At 41.4% G+C, this 18427-nt stretch overlaps 1 protein-coding gene across 3 annotated transcripts in view; it reads right to left on the bottom strand.

The window, feature by feature from the left end:
• WDR4 (WDR4 tRNA N7-guanosine methyltransferase non-catalytic subunit) overlaps nt 1-15734 on the bottom strand; it is a 32958-nt gene extending 17224 nt beyond the window's left edge. The window contains exons 1-4 of one of the 3 annotated variants that reach the window (XM_085854509.1): nt 15587-15734; nt 15374-15501; nt 3233-3289; nt 2333-2449 (exon numbers count right to left, since the gene is read on the bottom strand). In XM_085854509.1, coding sequence (XP_085710635.1) covers nt 2333-2449; nt 3233-3289; nt 15374-15450 — 251 coding nt within the window. In that variant the 5' untranslated portion in view covers nt 15451-15501; nt 15587-15734. Of the gene's footprint in view, nt 1-2332; nt 2450-3232; nt 3290-15373 lie in introns of all 3 variants that reach the window. The other 2 variants (XM_085854507.1, XM_085854508.1) reach the window with 2 other exon arrangements.
• Between the last annotated feature and the right edge of the window lie 2693 nt (nt 15735-18427).

An 18427-nucleotide genomic window follows, 5' to 3' on the forward strand; every position in this document is an offset into this window, starting at 1 on the left:
TCCAATTCTACAACTCCTCTGGGATGCATGTTCTTTTTATCGTAAGCCCTTCCTGGTTTAACTCACAATATTCATGCTTCCTGCACACCACTCTTTTGTTCCTCTTTTATCTGCAGTTTGTAAGACTGCCTTCCAGAGGTGGTTCAATCCCACCCTCCCCTGCTGGGCTTCAAGTTGACGGTGCACTCTCCCTTGCAGGGGCGGCACCTCATATCCACCTCCATCCCTGCCTGTGATCTTTTCCACCTTAATACTTGCAGGTTACTGTATTTTCTCTCTCGTCTTGTGTCTACCTGTTGTGGGGCCGCAGTATGTTGCCTTTTGCCTTCTGTCACCTGGCTCTTCCATGGAGCCCTGATTTTGTTTTAAAATATTTTGAAGACAGTAAATAAATAAGCGTTTCCATATTAAGGAAATGGAAGACGTTATTGGCAAGGTCAAAACACGTTTATTACATGTCTTACTTTATCTGTTGATAAAAATTCAGTCATGTCTGAGCTGTCTCACCTGGTTTCAAATCTCAGCTCAGCTATAACCTGTCATCCTGGTGTTTCACATACAGGGTGATGCATCAATATGGGCCATCCCTCAGAAGGATGTTCAACTTGGTGCTCTGTCTGCAGGCATTAGTCGGTGTTTGTTAATTATCCCACACGAAGTTAGAAGAGTTGTTATTCACGAAGAGTTGGAGAGTCATCGCCAGCACCATGAGCAAACTACAAATTCCAGCACTCTCAGTTGAGTACCCTGTGCCGGAGTGATGACCTGTCCAGGATCGCAACTGCTTCGGCAGAACCGATGCTCTATGCTGAATCATGGTACAAAAGGCAAGACAAGTTGGTGGATTACAAAAACCATACGTTTCAATTCAGTGCAATAGCAGAAATGAAGCTACAATCAGCAATTTTACTCACTCAGTCAACAGATTTCTGGTGTAATCACCAAAAGCAACGTGGAAATAGCAAAGTCACTCCAGAGTTAAACAGCAACTTGCCCACACACATTGGAGATTCGTAATATCCTCGCTTGTCAAGCAAATCGGTGGTTATTCGTTTTGGCGATTAAATATCGAGGACTTGTTTAAAAGGTGCTGTTCAATTCTGCCGAAACACCATGACTCATAGCAGGGTACACCGTGTGCACACGTATGTGAAAAGGCCTGTGTATGCAGCAACCAAACTTTAACCAACCAATCGTAAGAGCCCAAGTCTGGGCCACAATCATGATTTAGCATAATAAAATATCATCGCTGTAGCAATTATAATTCCAGCTGGAATCGCTCTGGTCAGGTTTTAGCAAGGTGACCCGACAAGTCAATATCTCTTTGTTTGCCTTTTTTCTTTTCCGATCAGTTTGTATTCACTGAACGTTGATAACTATCTCCCATTCAGAGCATTGCCTAATTGGCTAATAATCCTTGTGCTTCAAAATTATTTAAGTGCCGAGATCTCTTCAGTGCATTTTTCTGGGAAAAAAAACTTCGTAAAAGCCGTTGCAATGTTGAGATTCTGTGCAAGTTTTGACGCATACAAACTTAAACATTACTCCATCGTAAAACGGGACTGGCGATGTTGTACAAATCAGCACCAAAAAGCAACCAATTTCACGACACGTACGCTAAAACGAATGCTATCAAGGCAGAACTTTGGGTTACATTTGTAAACATTACATTATGCCCCCATAAACTAAGTGCAACTGGAAGGGCACTCGGTAGAGCGCATACCTCCACCAGGCTGATTAGTTTACGTCTTGTATCCCACTGATAGGCCGGATCTGGATTCGGACATGAACTAAAATTTCATGAGCTTGTTCTTGTCACCTCACCGACTCATCCACTAAGTTTCGCCCTATCACTCAAAGGTGAAGAATCACTTTTAAAATTCTAGGATTCAGGTTTGGATCCTCACCAAAATCAAATCAATCATTCCTTGCAACACATCCAACCTGCCCACCAAATTTTGTCCGAATCCATCCACAACTTTTTGAGATATCCTGCCATATGTTGTTTTTGGCCCGATCTCCCAATGATGAATAATCACTTAATTTCTTCGATCCAGATCCAGATTCGCATCTTCACCAAAATATAATCATTTCGTCCTTGTCATAGACCCAAGCTCTCCACAAAATTTCATCCAAATCCGTCCACAACTTTGAGATATTTTGTTCACAAACAAACAAAGATAGACAGACAGGGGTGAAAACATAACCTCCATCCACCTTCGGTGGCAGAGGTAAATATGGCCCCCTTAACCAAATGCAAAGTACCACCGCATGTTCATAATTGAAACCATCTGGTACTCGTATGACATATCTACAGCATGCACCTTCCTACCATAAGAAGAGGAGTTTCCAAACGGGTATTGTGACAAATAGAGCCACGTTGCATCCCGATCCTGCTGCAAAGAAGCGGCCACAAGCGGTGAACTCGCACGGGTGGAAAACGTAGATCCTAGAAATAAATGAAGTGGGGATAAGTGCTTAGCCCATTTCAGTATGGTGATGAACTGTTGATTTCAATGACTGACTTAACAACAGCAATGAAACAGCAGCAAGTGCATCTGTAACGTAATGCTATATACAAGGACAGGATAGAAGATGACACTGTCTGTGCCAATACACAAGGACCAAAGTTTTAAATTACCCAAATTGTAATAATTGCAGAAATATAAGAGGATAGCACCACATTCTGGTGTGCTGGGACGGGTGGCACAGACTATGATGATTTTAATACAACACTGTCATATTGCAAAGATGATTGCACTTTTTAATTCAGCACACTTATATCTAAATGCAGGATTTGTAAGCTAAAGATATTAATGAGTGCTCAGCCGAAAACAGCTTTTATTTGGGCCAAATAAAGCGACTTTGGGACGTCACTGCATCAATGGACATGGTTACTCCCACAAGCGTTGTTATCACCAACGTGCAGCAGGAAAAGCAAAGGAGAGTGGTGAGAAATGGGACACTTTTGGATTTTATAGTCTGCCTCAACGATGGAGATGGCTCAGTTCTGATAACTGTCAGGAGGGGACAAGGGTTGCAAGAGACCCATTTTGTCTGCAAGCCAGCACCTCTTTGGTCTAAAGACGGTGACATCACAGGAAACCTGGCGTTTACGCGCCAAATATTTCGGACAATTAAGAAATGACGACTTCGGCACAAAACCTGTTGATCCAAATCAAGGGATGCAAATAATGAAATTGTTCTATCAGGTGCGGCGTGCATTGCGTACCCCCGTTTTTCTTCATCTTCCGACTCGGATGGAAAATCATAGGAGAACGTCTGCTCGCTGCAAAAAGAAACAAACACCCAAGTTGAATGTTGAAAGCAATGGAAAAAAAATATATATTCCATTTTATCCCACAAGTTCAGAATAGCAAACGTTACCAAGTTAACTCACTGTTGTCAGGTTTCAGCCACTCAAACGCCGCGCATAAAATGTGTCCGAAATCCTCTTTAAAATTCATCAATCAGACCGTGCCACAAATCCTCTTTCCAAGCACCTAAAGCCTCACTCCCACTCGCATAGATTTGATCACATTACTGCATTATGGCTTAGAATTATCGAGACTTTTGCACACTCGCAGAATGAACTCTGTGCATGCTTGGGTAACATTGCAAAATAATGTGCACAATGCAATCCTCCAGAGAAAGCAAGAGAGGAAAGTGCTCAAATGTCCTGCAGACGTATTTTGCAAGGTGGTCGATTCTATTTACAGGTTTCACCATACATATCTCACCATGGAAGTATGCAACATGCGATAAAACTTTTCAGTTGCACATGATCAAAGAAGCTGATCAATAACAACTTTTGTAAGAAAAGGGAGTGACCTACAAGAACTTTGTCCATAGCTCCATGGAGTACTGCTCTCTCCTATGGCTTGGTACCCCAGCATCACATCTGCCTCTTGGATTCTGTGGAATCTAAAGCTCAACATTGTTGGAATCTACAGTGATGAAGCTGAACCACAAGGTCTGTTTGCTCTCAGAATCACAGGTGGGTTGCCTCTGTTTTTTGTTTTTTTTTTATCCAACTCTTCTCCAATATTATTAGCCTGGTGTTGGCATAGTGGTTCGGGTGGTGGCTTGGGATCCTAAGGTCCTGAGTTCAAGCCCCATTGGCTGCTGAATTAACACCAGGGAGTTGCCTGAGCCTGTCATCCGAGGTCGGCGAAATGAGTACCAGTGTCCTGGTCCCGGTGTATGCCCCGGTTAGAATAGGTGTACCATATCCCTGTGTGTTGTAAGAGGTGACCAGGGTTGGCGTCAGGAAGGGCATCCAGCCATAAAACATTGCCTCAAGAAATGCTAACCCCTGTTCAGCAGGGAAAAATGGCTGTAAAAACGGCTGTTCTACAATATTATATCGGACTCGGTGGCATAATGGTTAGAGAGTCTGCTCAGAGTCTGGAAGATCGGTGGTTGAAATCCCAGCCCAGCCATAACAAACACTTTAAAAACTAGAACGGGCACTCGGTAGAGCGCATACCTTCGCCGCCGCAACTTTTTTCCAGGCACATTTGAAAAACGTCATTTTAAAACGTCCATGACGTCACAACCGTCAGTCTGATTGACGTCAAATTTGGTGTGTAACCTCCTTGAAGGCAGTCCGACAAAATGGAATGATAAACACTGAAAAATTAAAAAGTTGAAAAATGACGTCATCTTTTGACGTCATTTTGACGCACTTCCGGGGACGTCACGTCCAATCGGGGACTACCATTCTGAAAGCTCGTAGTTCACTGAACGTTGGTTTCATGTCAATAGCTCTATTAGATCTGAAGCTATGCTTGCAAGTATATTTGGACCTTGAGTGTGACCTTGACCTTGACTTCAGAGTTTATTGGCAAAACCTGTACATCAATAAACAGATATTTTGGTACTGATCCTAATGCCTGGATTTGGGAGACTTTGCTTTATAAATTATATAGATATTTGAATGTAAAATATCAGGACATTTTAGCCACAATTGAAAAACGTCATGTTCAAACGTCAATGACGTCATAACGGTCAGTCCGATCGAAGTCAAATTTGGTGTGTGACGTCCTTAAGGTAAGTCCTACAAAACGGTATGATCAAAACTGACGAGATCGAAAATTGAAAATTTACGTCATCTTGTGACGTCATTTAGACGCACTTCCGATGACGTTACATCAAATCCGACACTACACATCCGAAAGGTATCTCGTCATGGAACAATATGGCCGTGGTTGCATGTCGATAGCTGTATTATGAAGTAAGTTATGCTCAAAAGAGTGTTTTTGACCTTTTCATGACCTTGACCTTTGACCCGATCGCTCCCGAAATCTAATCAAATCGTCCTTGGATACTCACGAATCATCCCACCAAATTTCATGCAATTCGGTTTAATACTTTCTGAGTTATGCAAATAACAAACAAACACACATATTCACAAATAAATAAATACACAGCGACCAAAACACAACCTTTCGCAGAATGCGAAGGTAATGATATACGGTGCTGTTTCCTTGCTTGATGGTCAGCAGGTAAAAGGATAGAACATGGAAAAAACAATGGCAACCCACCCAGTATAACCCTTGCAAAGAAGCTGCTTCAGCAGCACCACCACTCTGTAAAGAATATGGTACATAAACATCTTCAATGTTACTCCCTCTACACTCCCCACCTATCACTGCATTGCCTTTGTATCTTCCAACAACTCATTCCTCCATCAGCCTTGAATTTGTATAAAAAAGCCAAGACCATCTCCATCAACTCCAGGAAGTATGTGTTCTTCCAGTAACAATTGCACTTTTCCCTCCAGGGCTTCAAAAGCAAGTGGTGCGGCACCGTCTCTCGTTATCCCCATATCAATCCACAATTATTTATATCCCATTAACCCCACATATTTCAGTGCTCTGACTTGCAGATTAATCTATGATTCCTCCTCTCAGCTTTCTTCAGTCTTATTTCTTCATTTCCTTGCTTATTTTGTCCATCTGTGGCCCCACTATCACCATTGTAACAGCTGCAGGACCGGTACAGGAGCCCGGTACGAGGTCCACGGGTTGTGAGAAAATGACCGCAGCCACCAGCTTAGTCCACAGTCCCGAGCAAGTTCCCGGAACCATTTGTCAAGTTACAATAGTCGTTGGGACCGTGTATTTAACAGTGATGCACCGATAGATGATTGCAACCTTGCTAATCTGGCCGAGCAACCGCAGATAGCAAGCGCTGCTAGCCGGATTGAGCCAGCTCGTCTAACGATACCCAAATCACGAAATGAGATCACTACAATGAGCAAAATCAAACCCCAAGACCAGGTACATTTATTTAATAATCAAAAATGCACGGGAGGAGGATTACACAAAGCAACGAGAGACTTCATAGAGCACGATACCCTCGGCAGTGTTCAAGAATATACTTCGATTTTAATAAAATGATCATTGAACACGTTGACTGCCCACTACGAGTATACCAGATTCTACCACTACGAGTATTCTCGGCAAAAAGATTATGCTATTGCATCGTAAACAGAGTACGCTACCATGCCAAATAATGCAACAAACGAGAAATTAACTGAGATTTGCTCACAGGACAAAATTGGAAGAAAAAAAATCCCAGCCTAGTCAAAGTATGCACATACATACTTGGCTTGCAAATGGTAGTGTAAAAGATAAGAGTTGGCAGTCAACTTGTTAAAGATCGTTTTTTTTTTTTTTAAAAAGCCAGAAGTTTAGCACTACTGAAGCAGTCTTATATTATATATATATATATATATATATATATATATATATATATATATATATATATATATATATATATATATATATATATATATATATATATATATATATATATATATATATAAATATATATAATCACCTTATACACCGATATCAGACGGGGTTGAGTTGCAGTTTAGGCGATGGAGGCTTTATCGATAACGATAGATCGCTTGGGTCTGGACAGTGTCGATCAGCATCGTACATGACCAAGTACTGTACTATTTCCCATGCCACACCCTCAAATGCTTATAATGTATGTATATTAATATATTGCATGGTTTTTGGAAGTACAGTACTCCCTCACTTTAAACAGAGAATGTGTTCCTGGAAAAGGGCAGATAGGCTCCAGACCCTGTCCCAAGAACCAATACTGAACCATGTTCTCACCACCTGAGAGCACACAAAAATAATACATACATATACATCAATATAATTCAATAGAAATCCTTACTATTACTCAAGGACTAGTGTTTGTGTGTGTTTGTCACGCAACTCCTATAGTTATTCGTTGATTACATCCAGACTTGCTACATAGAATCAGCATGATCCCAATTAATATATAGGGGTGTGTTTATCTTTTTTGCTGGTGGGTGGGGGTGGGGTGGGGTGGACACAAATTCTCTATGTAAATGTGTATCGTGTAGCACCGCCTCCAGCTGGGCGAGGGTACTACAAGTCTCCACCAATTACCATAGAGTATTCCTGTCCCATTTTCTAGTGCAGTGAGGTGTTTTGAATTACTAGTGCGTGCAAAAAAAAAAAAAAAAAAAAAACTTTCAAACTGCGTGCCAGAAACAACAACCACACAGGCCGTTCCTTCGCTCTCGCGTGGCGGTACATGCAAAAAAAAAAAAAAAAAAAAAAAAAAAAAAAAAACTTTCAAACCGCTGCCAGAAGCAACAACGACACAGGCCGGTCGACTTCGGTCTCGCATGCCCGTACGTGCAAAAAAAAAAAAAACTTTCAAACAACCACACAGCCGTTCCTTCACTCATGTGCCCGTACGTGCGTGGCCGTACGTGCAAAAAAAAAAATAAAAAAAAACCACATAGGACGTTCCTTCGCTCTCACGTGCCCGTACGTGCAAAAAAAAAAAAAAAAAAAAAACTTTCAAACAATCACACAGGCCGTTACTTCGCTCTCGTAAACGACTGGATTGGGGAATTGTGTTTAAGAAAATCGAGAAAGTACAGAAATCGAGAAAGAAAGAATACAGTGTCGATAAATTGAGAAAAAAAAAAAAATCGAGAAAGAATACAGTAATCGTCACAATCCGGAAGTCAAGTTCTCACTGTCCAGAAGTTCGCATATCGCAGTTACAATTATTCGCAATTTAGTTTTAATGGCCAATTACTCAATTAGCGCCAAAGTATTTTGCCTTTTCACAATGTCATCGCAAGGAAAAACAAAAAGAGAAGAGGGGGGGGGAAAAAATAAAAAAATAAAAAAATAAAAACTTATGTGCAAAAAAATATTTACTTCCTGCTTCAGAGCATACCAGCCAACTCTGATGTTACCAAAATTTATGCACAGTCTAATATGAAAACGATAACTTGGAGCATGTATCTACAAATGCGCATGAGTAAATCGATAAATTATTAGAATACACGAAGTCATCATTATCCGGAAGGCCACGCCCACGCAGCAACATATCCTGTCATTGGTTGATAAATAAATGACCATAACTTGGGAACCACTTGTCCGATTAATATCAAACCTTGAAAAGGCACATACTCAGGTCCCCAGCAATATACCTGGCAAGTTTCAATTAGATCAGACGAGAGGTTGGCGAGAAACAGCGGTCTCACACACAGAGACACACACAGAGACACACACAGAGACACACACAGAATTATAGATATATAAGCAGTATGTGTTTTTGCCTCATGCACGTAATCTGGGGTTTTTTTGCCTATACACCACCCAAATAAAGGTATGCATCACATGATCAGAAGAACGTGTTGCATGCTTGGGATAAGATCGCCCGGTAGAGCGGGTACTCTACGAGAACAGAAACAATCACCACAATCCAATTTGTCCTGGTCGCACACCCAACCTGTCCACCAAGTTTCATCTGAATCCATTGCACAACTTTTTGAGATATCTTGCACGCAGACAGACAGGTGAAAACGTAACCTCCACCCTCCCTTCGGTAGGTGGACATAATTGGTACTCACCAATCCCGGTTGGTTTTTGTGTTTTATGGTCTATCAGGCTCACTAACCCTCAAATACTGCACCAAGGTGATCTGTTTAACCCAAATACTGCAGTAAGATGATCCGTTTTACCCAAATACTACACCAAGGTGATCCGTTTTACCCAAATACTACACCAAGGTGATCCGTTTTACCCAAATACTACACCAAGGTGATCCGTTTTACCCAAATACTACACCAAGGTGATCCGTTTTACCCAAATACTGCACCAAGGTGATCCGTTTTACCCAAATACTGCACCAAGGTGATCCGTTTTACCCAAATACTGCACCAAGGTAATCTGTTTTACCCAAATACTGCAGCAAGATGATCCGTTTTACCCAAATACTGCACCAAGGTGATCTATTTTACCCAAATACTACACCAAGGTGATCTGTTTTACCCAAATACTGCACCAAGGTGATCTGTTTTACCCAAATACTACACCAAGGTGATCCGTTTTACCCAAATACTACACCAAGGTGATCCGTTTTACTCAAATACTACACCAAGGTGATCTATTTTACCCAAATTCTACACCAAGGTGATCCGTTTTACCCAAATACTGCACCAAGGTGATCTGTTTTACCCAAATACTGCACCAAGGTGATCTGTTTTACCCAAATACTACACCAAGGTGATCCGTTTTACCCAAATACTACACCAAGGTGATCCGTTTTACCCAAATACTACACCAAGGTGATCCGTTTTACCCAAATACTACACCAAGGTGATCTGTTTTACCCAAATACTACACCAAGGTGATCTGTTTTACCCAAATACTACACCAAGGTGATCTATTTTACCCAAATAATGCACCAAGGTGATCCGTTTTACCCAAATACTACACCAAGGTGATCCGTTTTACCCAAATACTACACCAAGGTGATCAGTCTTACCCAAATACTACACCAAGGTGATCCGTTTTACCCAAATACTGCACCAAGGTGATCTATTTTACCCAAATACTACACCAAGGTGATCTGTTTTACCCAAATACTGCACCAAGGTGATCTGTTTTACCCAAATACTACACCAAGGTGATCCGTTTTACCCAAATACTACACCAAGGTGATCCGTTTTACCCAAATACTACACCAAGGTGATCTGTTTCACCCAAATACTACACCAAGGTGATCTGTTTTACCCAAATACTACACCAAGGTGATCTGTTTTACCCAAATACTACACCAAGGTGATCTATTTTACCCAAATAATGCACCAAGGTGATCCGTTTTACCCAAATACTGCACCAAGGTGATCCGTTTTACCCAAATACTGCACCAAGGTAATCTGTTTTACCCAAATACTACACCAAGGTGATCCGTTTTACCCAAATACTGCACCAAGGTAATCTGTTTTACCCAAATACTACACCAAGGTGATCCTTTACCCAAATACTACACCAAGGTGATCTGTTTTACCCAAATACTACACCAAGGTGATCCGTTTTACCCAAATACTACACCAAGGTGATCTGTTTTACCCAAATACTACACCAAGGTGATCCGTTTTACCCAAATACTGCACCAAGGTGATCTATTTTACCCAAATACTGCACCAAGGTGATCCGTTTTACCCAAATACTGCACCAAGGTGATCGGCTTTACCCAAATACTGCACCAAGGTGATCGGCTTTACCCAAATACTGCACCAAGGTGATCGGCTTTACCCAAATACTGCACCAAGGTGATTGGCTTTACCCAAATACTACACCAAGGTGATCAGTCTTACCCAAATACTACACCAAGGTGATCCGTTTTACCCAAATACTGCACCAAGGTGATCTATTTTACCCAAATACTACACCAAGGTGATCTGTTTTACCCAAATACTGCACCAAGGTGATCTGTTTTACCCAAATACTACACCAAGGTGATCCGTTTTACCCAAATACTACACCAAGGTGATCCGTTTTACCCAAATACTACACCAAGGTGATCTGTTTCACCCAAATACTGCACCAAGGTGATCCGTTTTACCCAAATACTGCACCAAGGTGATCCGTTTTACCCAAATACTGCACCAAGGTGATCCGTTTTACCCAAATACTGCACCAAGGTAATCTGTTTTACCCAAATACTGCAGCAAGATGATCCGTTTTACCCAAATACTGCACCAAGGTGATCTATTTTACCCAAATACTACACCAAGGTGATCTGTTTTACCCAAATACTGCACCAAGGTGATCTGTTTTACCCAAATACTACACCAAGGTGATCCGTTTTACCCAAATACTACACCAAGGTGATCCGTTTTACTCAAATACTACACCAAGGTGATCTATTTTACCCAAATTCTACACCAAGGTGATCCGTTTTACCCAAATACTGCACCAAGGTGATCTGTTTTACCCAAATACTGCACCAAGGTGATCTGTTTTACCCAAATACTACACCAAGGTGATCCGTTTTACCCAAATACTACACCAAGGTGATCCGTTTTACCCAAATACTACACCAAGGTGATCCGTTTTACCCAAATACTACACCAAGGTGATCTGTTTTACCCAAATACTACACCAAGGTGATCTGTTTTACCCAAATACTACACCAAGGTGATCTATTTTACCCAAATAATGCACCAAGGTGATCCGTTTTACCCAAATACTACACCAAGGTGATCCGTTTTACCCAAATACTACACCAAGGTGATCAGTCTTACCCAAATACTACACCAAGGTGATCCGTTTTACCCAAATACTGCACCAAGGTGATCTATTTTACCCAAATACTACACCAAGGTGATCTGTTTTACCCAAATACTGCACCAAGGTGATCTGTTTTACCCAAATACTACACCAAGGTGATCCGTTTTACCCAAATACTACACCAAGGTGATCCGTTTTACCCAAATACTACACCAAGGTGATCTGTTTCACCCAAATACTACACCAAGGTGATCTGTTTTACCCAAATACTACACCAAGGTGATCTGTTTTACCCAAATACTACACCAAGGTGATCTATTTTACCCAAATAATGCACCAAGGTGATCCGTTTTACCCAAATACTGCACCAAGGTGATCCGTTTTACCCAAATACTGCACCAAGGTAATCTGTTTTACCCAAATACTACACCAAGGTGATCCGTTTTACCCAAATACTGCACCAAGGTAATCTGTTTTACCCAAATACTACACCAAGGTGATCCTTTACCCAAATACTACACCAAGGTGATCTGTTTTACCCAAATACTACACCAAGGTGATCCGTTTTACCCAAATACTACACCAAGGTGATCTGTTTTACCCAAATACTACACCAAGGTGATCCGTTTTACCCAAATACTGCACCAAGGTGATCTATTTTACCCAAATACTGCACCAAGGTGATCCGTTTTACCCAAATACTGCACCAAGGTGATCGGCTTTACCCAAATACTGCACCAAGGTGATCGGCTTTACCCAAATACTGCACCAAGGTGATCGGCTTTACCCAAATACTGCACCAAGGTGATTGGCTTTACCCAAATACTACACCAAGGTGATCAGTCTTACCCAAATACTACACCAAGGTGATCCGTTTTACCCAAATACTGCACCAAGGTGATCTATTTTACCCAAATACTACACCAAGGTGATCTGTTTTACCCAAATACTGCACCAAGGTGATCTGTTTTACCCAAATACTGCACCAAGGTGATTGGCTTTACCCAAATACTACACCAAGATGATCCGTTTTACCCAAATACTGCACCAAGGTGATCTGTTTCACCCAAATACTGCACCAAGGTGATCCGTTTTACCCAAATACTGCACCAAGGTGATCCGTTTTACCCAAATACTGCACCAAGGTGATCCGTTTTACCCAAATACTGCACCAAGGTGATCCGTTTTACCCAAATACTGCACCAAGGTGATCCGTTTTACCCAAATACTGCACCAAGGTGATCTATTTTACCCAAATACTGCACCAAGGTGATCCGTTTTACCCAAATACTGCACCAAGATGATCTGTTTTACCCAAATACTGCACCAAGGTAATCTGTTTTACCCAAATACTACACCAAGGTGATCTGTTTTACCCAAATACTACACCAAGGTGATCCGTTTTACCCAAATACTGCACCAAGGTGATCTATTTTACCCAAATACTGCACCAAGGTGATCCGTTTTACCCAAATACTGCACCAAGGTGATCGGCTTTACCCAAATACTGCACCAAGGTGATCGGCTTTACCCAAATACTGCACCAAGGTGATCGGCTTTACCCAAATACTGCACCAAGGTGATTGGCTTTACCCAAATACTACACCAAGGTGATCAGTCTTACCCAAATACTACACCAAGGTGATCCGTTTTACCCAAATACTGCACCAAGGTGATCTATTTTACCCAAATACTACACCAAGGTGATCTGTTTTACCCAAATACTGCACCAAGGTGATCTGTTTTACCCAAATACTACACCAAGGTGATCCGTTTTACCCAAATACTACACCAAGGTGATCCGTTTTACCCAAATACTACACCAAGGTGATCTGTTTCACCCAAATACTGCACCAAGGTGATCCGTTTTACCCAAATACTGCACCAAGGTGATCTGTTTTACCCAAATACTGCACCAAGGTGATCCGTTTTACCCAAATACTTCACCAAGGTGATCCGTTTTACCCAAATACTGCACCAAGGTGATCCGTTTTACCCAAATACTGCACCAAGGTGATCTATTTTACCCAAATACTGCACCAAGGTGATCCGTTTTACCCAAATACTGCACCAAGATGATCTGTTTTACCCAAATACTGCAGCAAGATGATCCGTTTTACCCAAATACTGCACCAAGGTGATCCGTTTTACCCAAATACTGCACCAAGGTGATCCGTTTTACCCAAATACTACACCAAGGTGATCCGTTTTACCCAAATACTGCACCAAGGTGATCCGTTTTACCCAAATACTACACCAAGGTGATCCGTTTTACCCAAATACTACACCAAGGTGATCCGTTTTACCCAAATACTACACCAAGGTGATCCGTTTTACCCAAATACTGCACCAAGGTGATCTGTTTTACCTAAATACTACACCAAGGTGATCTGTTTTACCCAAATACTACACCAAGGTGATCCGTTTTACCCAAATACTACACCAAGGTGATCCGTTTTACCCAAATACTACACCAAGGTGATCCGTTTTACCCAAATACTACACCAAGGTGATCTGTTTTACCCAAATACTACACCAAGGTGATCTGTTTTACCCAAATACTACACCAAGGTGATCTATTTTACCCAAATAATGCACCAAGGTGATCTGTTTTACCCAAATACTGCACCAAGGTAATCTGTTTTACCCAAATACTACACCAAGGTGATCTGTTTCACCCAAATAATGCACCAAGGTGATCCGTTTTACCCAAATACTGCACCAAGGTAATCTGTTTTACCCAAATACTACACCAAGGTGATCCGTTTTACCCAAATACTGCACCAAGGTAATCTGTTTTACCCAAATACTACACCAAGGTGATCTGTTTTACCCAAATACTACACCAAGGTGATCTGTTTTACCCAAATACTACACCAAGGTGATCCGTTTTACCCAAATACTGCACCAAGGTGATCTATTTTACCCAAATACTGCACCAAGGTGATCCGTTTTACCCAAATACTGCACCAAGGTGATCGGCTTTACCCAAATACTGCACCAAGGTGATCGGCTTTACCCAAATACTGCACCAAGGTGATCGGCTTTACCCAAATACTACACCAAGGTGATCGGCTTTACCCAAATACTGCACCAAGGTGATTGGCTTTACCCAAATACTACACCAAGATGATCTATTTTACCCAAATACTACACCAAGATGATCCGTTTTACCCAAATACTACACCAAGGTGATCGGCTTTACCCAAATACTGCACCAAGGTGATTGGCTTTACCCAAATACTGCACCAAGGTGATCTATTTTACCCAAATACTACACCAAGATGATCCGTTTTACCACACACTGTCTCTCCCTGTCCATCTCCTTCTGGGTAGCCAAGACACATGTTAGTTAATACCCTCTCAAACTGGAAACTTCACTCCAACTTTGGGTCCATATCTCCCACTGACTGTGCAAGTTGGGTCAGTGAGTGTGTGAATCACAGCTTGAGGCAGCAAATCTGAACAATGGTTGCTATGGAAACCAATCGACAAAAGGACGTGGCTCGGCGTTTGTCAGAGTACTGTACACACAGTTGAAGGCTAAAGTAAGAAAGTTTAATTTTGGGTTTTATTTAATCAGCATTTGCTCGGAAATCGTCCGAATGCGACAGATCGAGGAGCCCATCGTACATTTGTTCGAATAATAGTAACATTTGATTTATAAACATAAAATACGTACGCTTCCCCCTTTGGATGTGGTATTTAAACAAGGAAACCACGGTGTCCACACACAGGCCTTGCTCCCCTGACGTGTCCATATAACCGTTTATCCACACCTTTTCCTCCGTCGTGCTCTGATACCGCCGTGCGTGCACAGCACGGTCCATTTTCCAGCCGCAGCAAGAGACGCCATGTGGGTATCCTTCTCTCCCCCCGACTTGGTACCTCCTCAATCTTCAAACGACTTGTCAGGAATACGTCAACCAATCAGACGCAAGAAAAAACAACAAAAACAACAACAACAAATAAATAAATAATAAAGAACCCACGTCAGAAGGAAGAATAAATTAACCAACGAATTAGAACAGGATCACTATATATCCCAATCCGTTGCTCTGTCCGCGAACACTCGTTTCACGGACACACACGTGGGCATTACACGTGCGGCCTCTTCTTCATTTCGAACCGGAAGTTGTAAAAACAAACAAACCAAAATGAGCAATTTTATCGATGCTTTAGAACCATTCAGGTTTAGAAGAAAAAAGCAAAAACAACAAATAGGCGACGCAACATTTAACAATAAAAAAAACGTTGCAATATAATGTACAGTCCATGTAAATGTCGCCGTGAAATGCAAACGATCAGGCTATACACCGCCCAAAGTGGTGGCTCATTTTAATTAATAAAAGGCATTCTTTTTAGATCCGCGCGTCCGACATTAACTTCTTAAACACGGAGGATTCATCGAAAGTTTCACGATCATCATCATCATCACCGTTATCACCATCATTACGCAAGGACATCAGACACGGGTGAGGAGGCCATTCGGCCCATCGTGCCTGCGTGACACCAACACCACACTCATTCATTAACACAAGATCCAAAGAAGAAAATGCAAAATTCATTATTATTATTTTTTTTTTTAAAGAAGTTTTTGTGGATTTTTTATTATTATTATTATTTATTTTTGAAGTTTACGTAGTTTTTTTTCTGTTCTTCTCCTCAGGGGAGGGGGCATGGGCTTGGTTAAAAAAAAAACACATCATTCACACAATCCCCCCTTGACAAGACCCCAACCAACAGCACTCCATACACATGCACACAATCACCCATCAATGCTCAAACTACTTAAAAGTCCTGTCAACATCCCTGGCTATACCCCTCTATCTCCATAACTTCCAGGAACCTATCTAATTCAAATTTAAACTTAGCTACTACTGTTTCTGCTACCACTACATTTCCAGGGAGACCATTCCATACATTAACTACTCTCTGAGTAAAAGACCCCTGCCTTACTATCATATCAACTCTCGTCTCCTTCACTCTCAGGCTATGGCCTGTGGTTCTATCACTGTCTACTCTGTTGAATAATTCATCTACACTTATTTTATCCATACCTTTCATTATCTTAAACATCTCCATCATATCTCCTCGCAACCGCCTCCTTTCTAGTGTATAAATCCATGTCTCCTTCAGCCGCTCCTCATAGCTAAGTCCAGCTAGGCCCAGAATCCAGCAGCCCTGTGCTGAACCCTCTCTGTGGCATCTATGTCCTTCCTGAGTTGTGGTGACCAAAACTGCACACAACATTCTAGATGGGGCCCTCACTAAGTTCCTGTACAATGTTAACACCACCTCTTTTGATTTATAAATGATCTTGGGTAAAGTTCTGAGGAGCTCACTCGTGAGAACCCGGATCCATAACAATATCTACTCCAGTGACATAGCCAGTCACAACGAGGCAATGCCAGGTCGACAACAGCAAGACAACACAGAAGAGCAATCATTAATCTCAATACTGAAGCATTTCCATGTATTCGCATCTGATGTGCATCCAACTGCGCTGCAAAATATTGCCACAAAAGATCTTGCAAGTGAGAAAAATCAAAGAGTCTCTGCTCAATGCCAGAAAGCAAGGTCAATAACAACTGGATACATTTGTGAAGGACAGACTTCCTGGACAATCCAGAACACCTGCAGATCATTCCATATGTGATTTCATAAAGAGGAACAATGCTCCCACATTTGAGATGCTGCATGAAGTGGAACAACACAGCAGCGAAGAAAAAAACAAGAACATTGTCCTGAAAGTAGACAGGAATGTTCTGCAATGCCTTGTAATATCTGAAGCATCTGCTTGTAATATTGCCATTGGCAGCATTCAAAAACATGAACCAATGCCAACACCACTTGCTTTTGTGCAGATGAATAGCAGCCTGAGAAGGAGGAACGAATACATGTTGGATGACATACTGATTTCAGATATCGAATGCCCTGCAACACTTGATCTTCATGGTAAATATGCATGTCTGGTGATAGATGGGCAGGAAAGAGTTGTCTCCATTGGCAAACCAAGTGGTTCAAAGACATTTGATCATATAGCGGATGTTTCACAAGTTTATTGCTTGTACAATAAAAGTGCAGAAATCAAGGATGACTAAATGTTGACTTTCGAATGTTCTGCAGCAATTAAATACTTTGTGACATTTTACATTATACCAGACTGTTGGTTTTATTTAATCAATCGGACATTCTTTTGGTACATTAGTTTTTACACATTCTTTGTCACGACATGTATTTTCCCAAAAATAATAAATACATTCAGTTTCATAACTTGACTTACTTAACTCCAAACCTCACCTTTGTAAGTTTATATTTTTGGATTAGCACCCCTAAATTAGGCGAGAAATCACATTACCAACTTCGTTGCAAAAGGGGTCTTCAAATGAGCTGTTTTGGGTGCAGTATTGTTTTGACAGCCATTATGTTTTTTTTATGATTTGACCTACTTAACCTCAAAATTTGGCTTGATATCTCCAATTTTCACATTCAGCACACCCAATTACTGAATTACTTTCCAAAGGCAGGTTACCAACTTGTATTCAAAAATGCCCCGAGGGTTCTTAAAATGAACCATTCCAAGGAATTCTGAGGAATCCAGACATGTCAAGCAGCACAACCATTTAGTAACTTTTGGATGGCCTTTTTGTGTTTTCTTGGGTGATGGACGATCAATGATGATCCCTGGGTCTGCAGCCATGTGGTTTGCAATTTCAAATATCTGGACTGCCATCGACAGGCGTGTGATTCAACGCACTTTAATAATGCGATCTCCATCTGTCCAGGGCTTCAAACATTGATGAACAATGAGAGCCAGTTGATTCCATCAT

Source organism: Eptatretus burgeri, chromosome 14 (assembly GCF_056783735.1).
Source record: "Eptatretus burgeri isolate ZD-2024b chromosome 14, Ebu_testis_v1, whole genome shotgun sequence".
In the NCBI taxonomy this organism is placed as follows: Eukaryota; Metazoa; Chordata; class Myxini; order Myxiniformes; family Myxinidae; genus Eptatretus; species Eptatretus burgeri.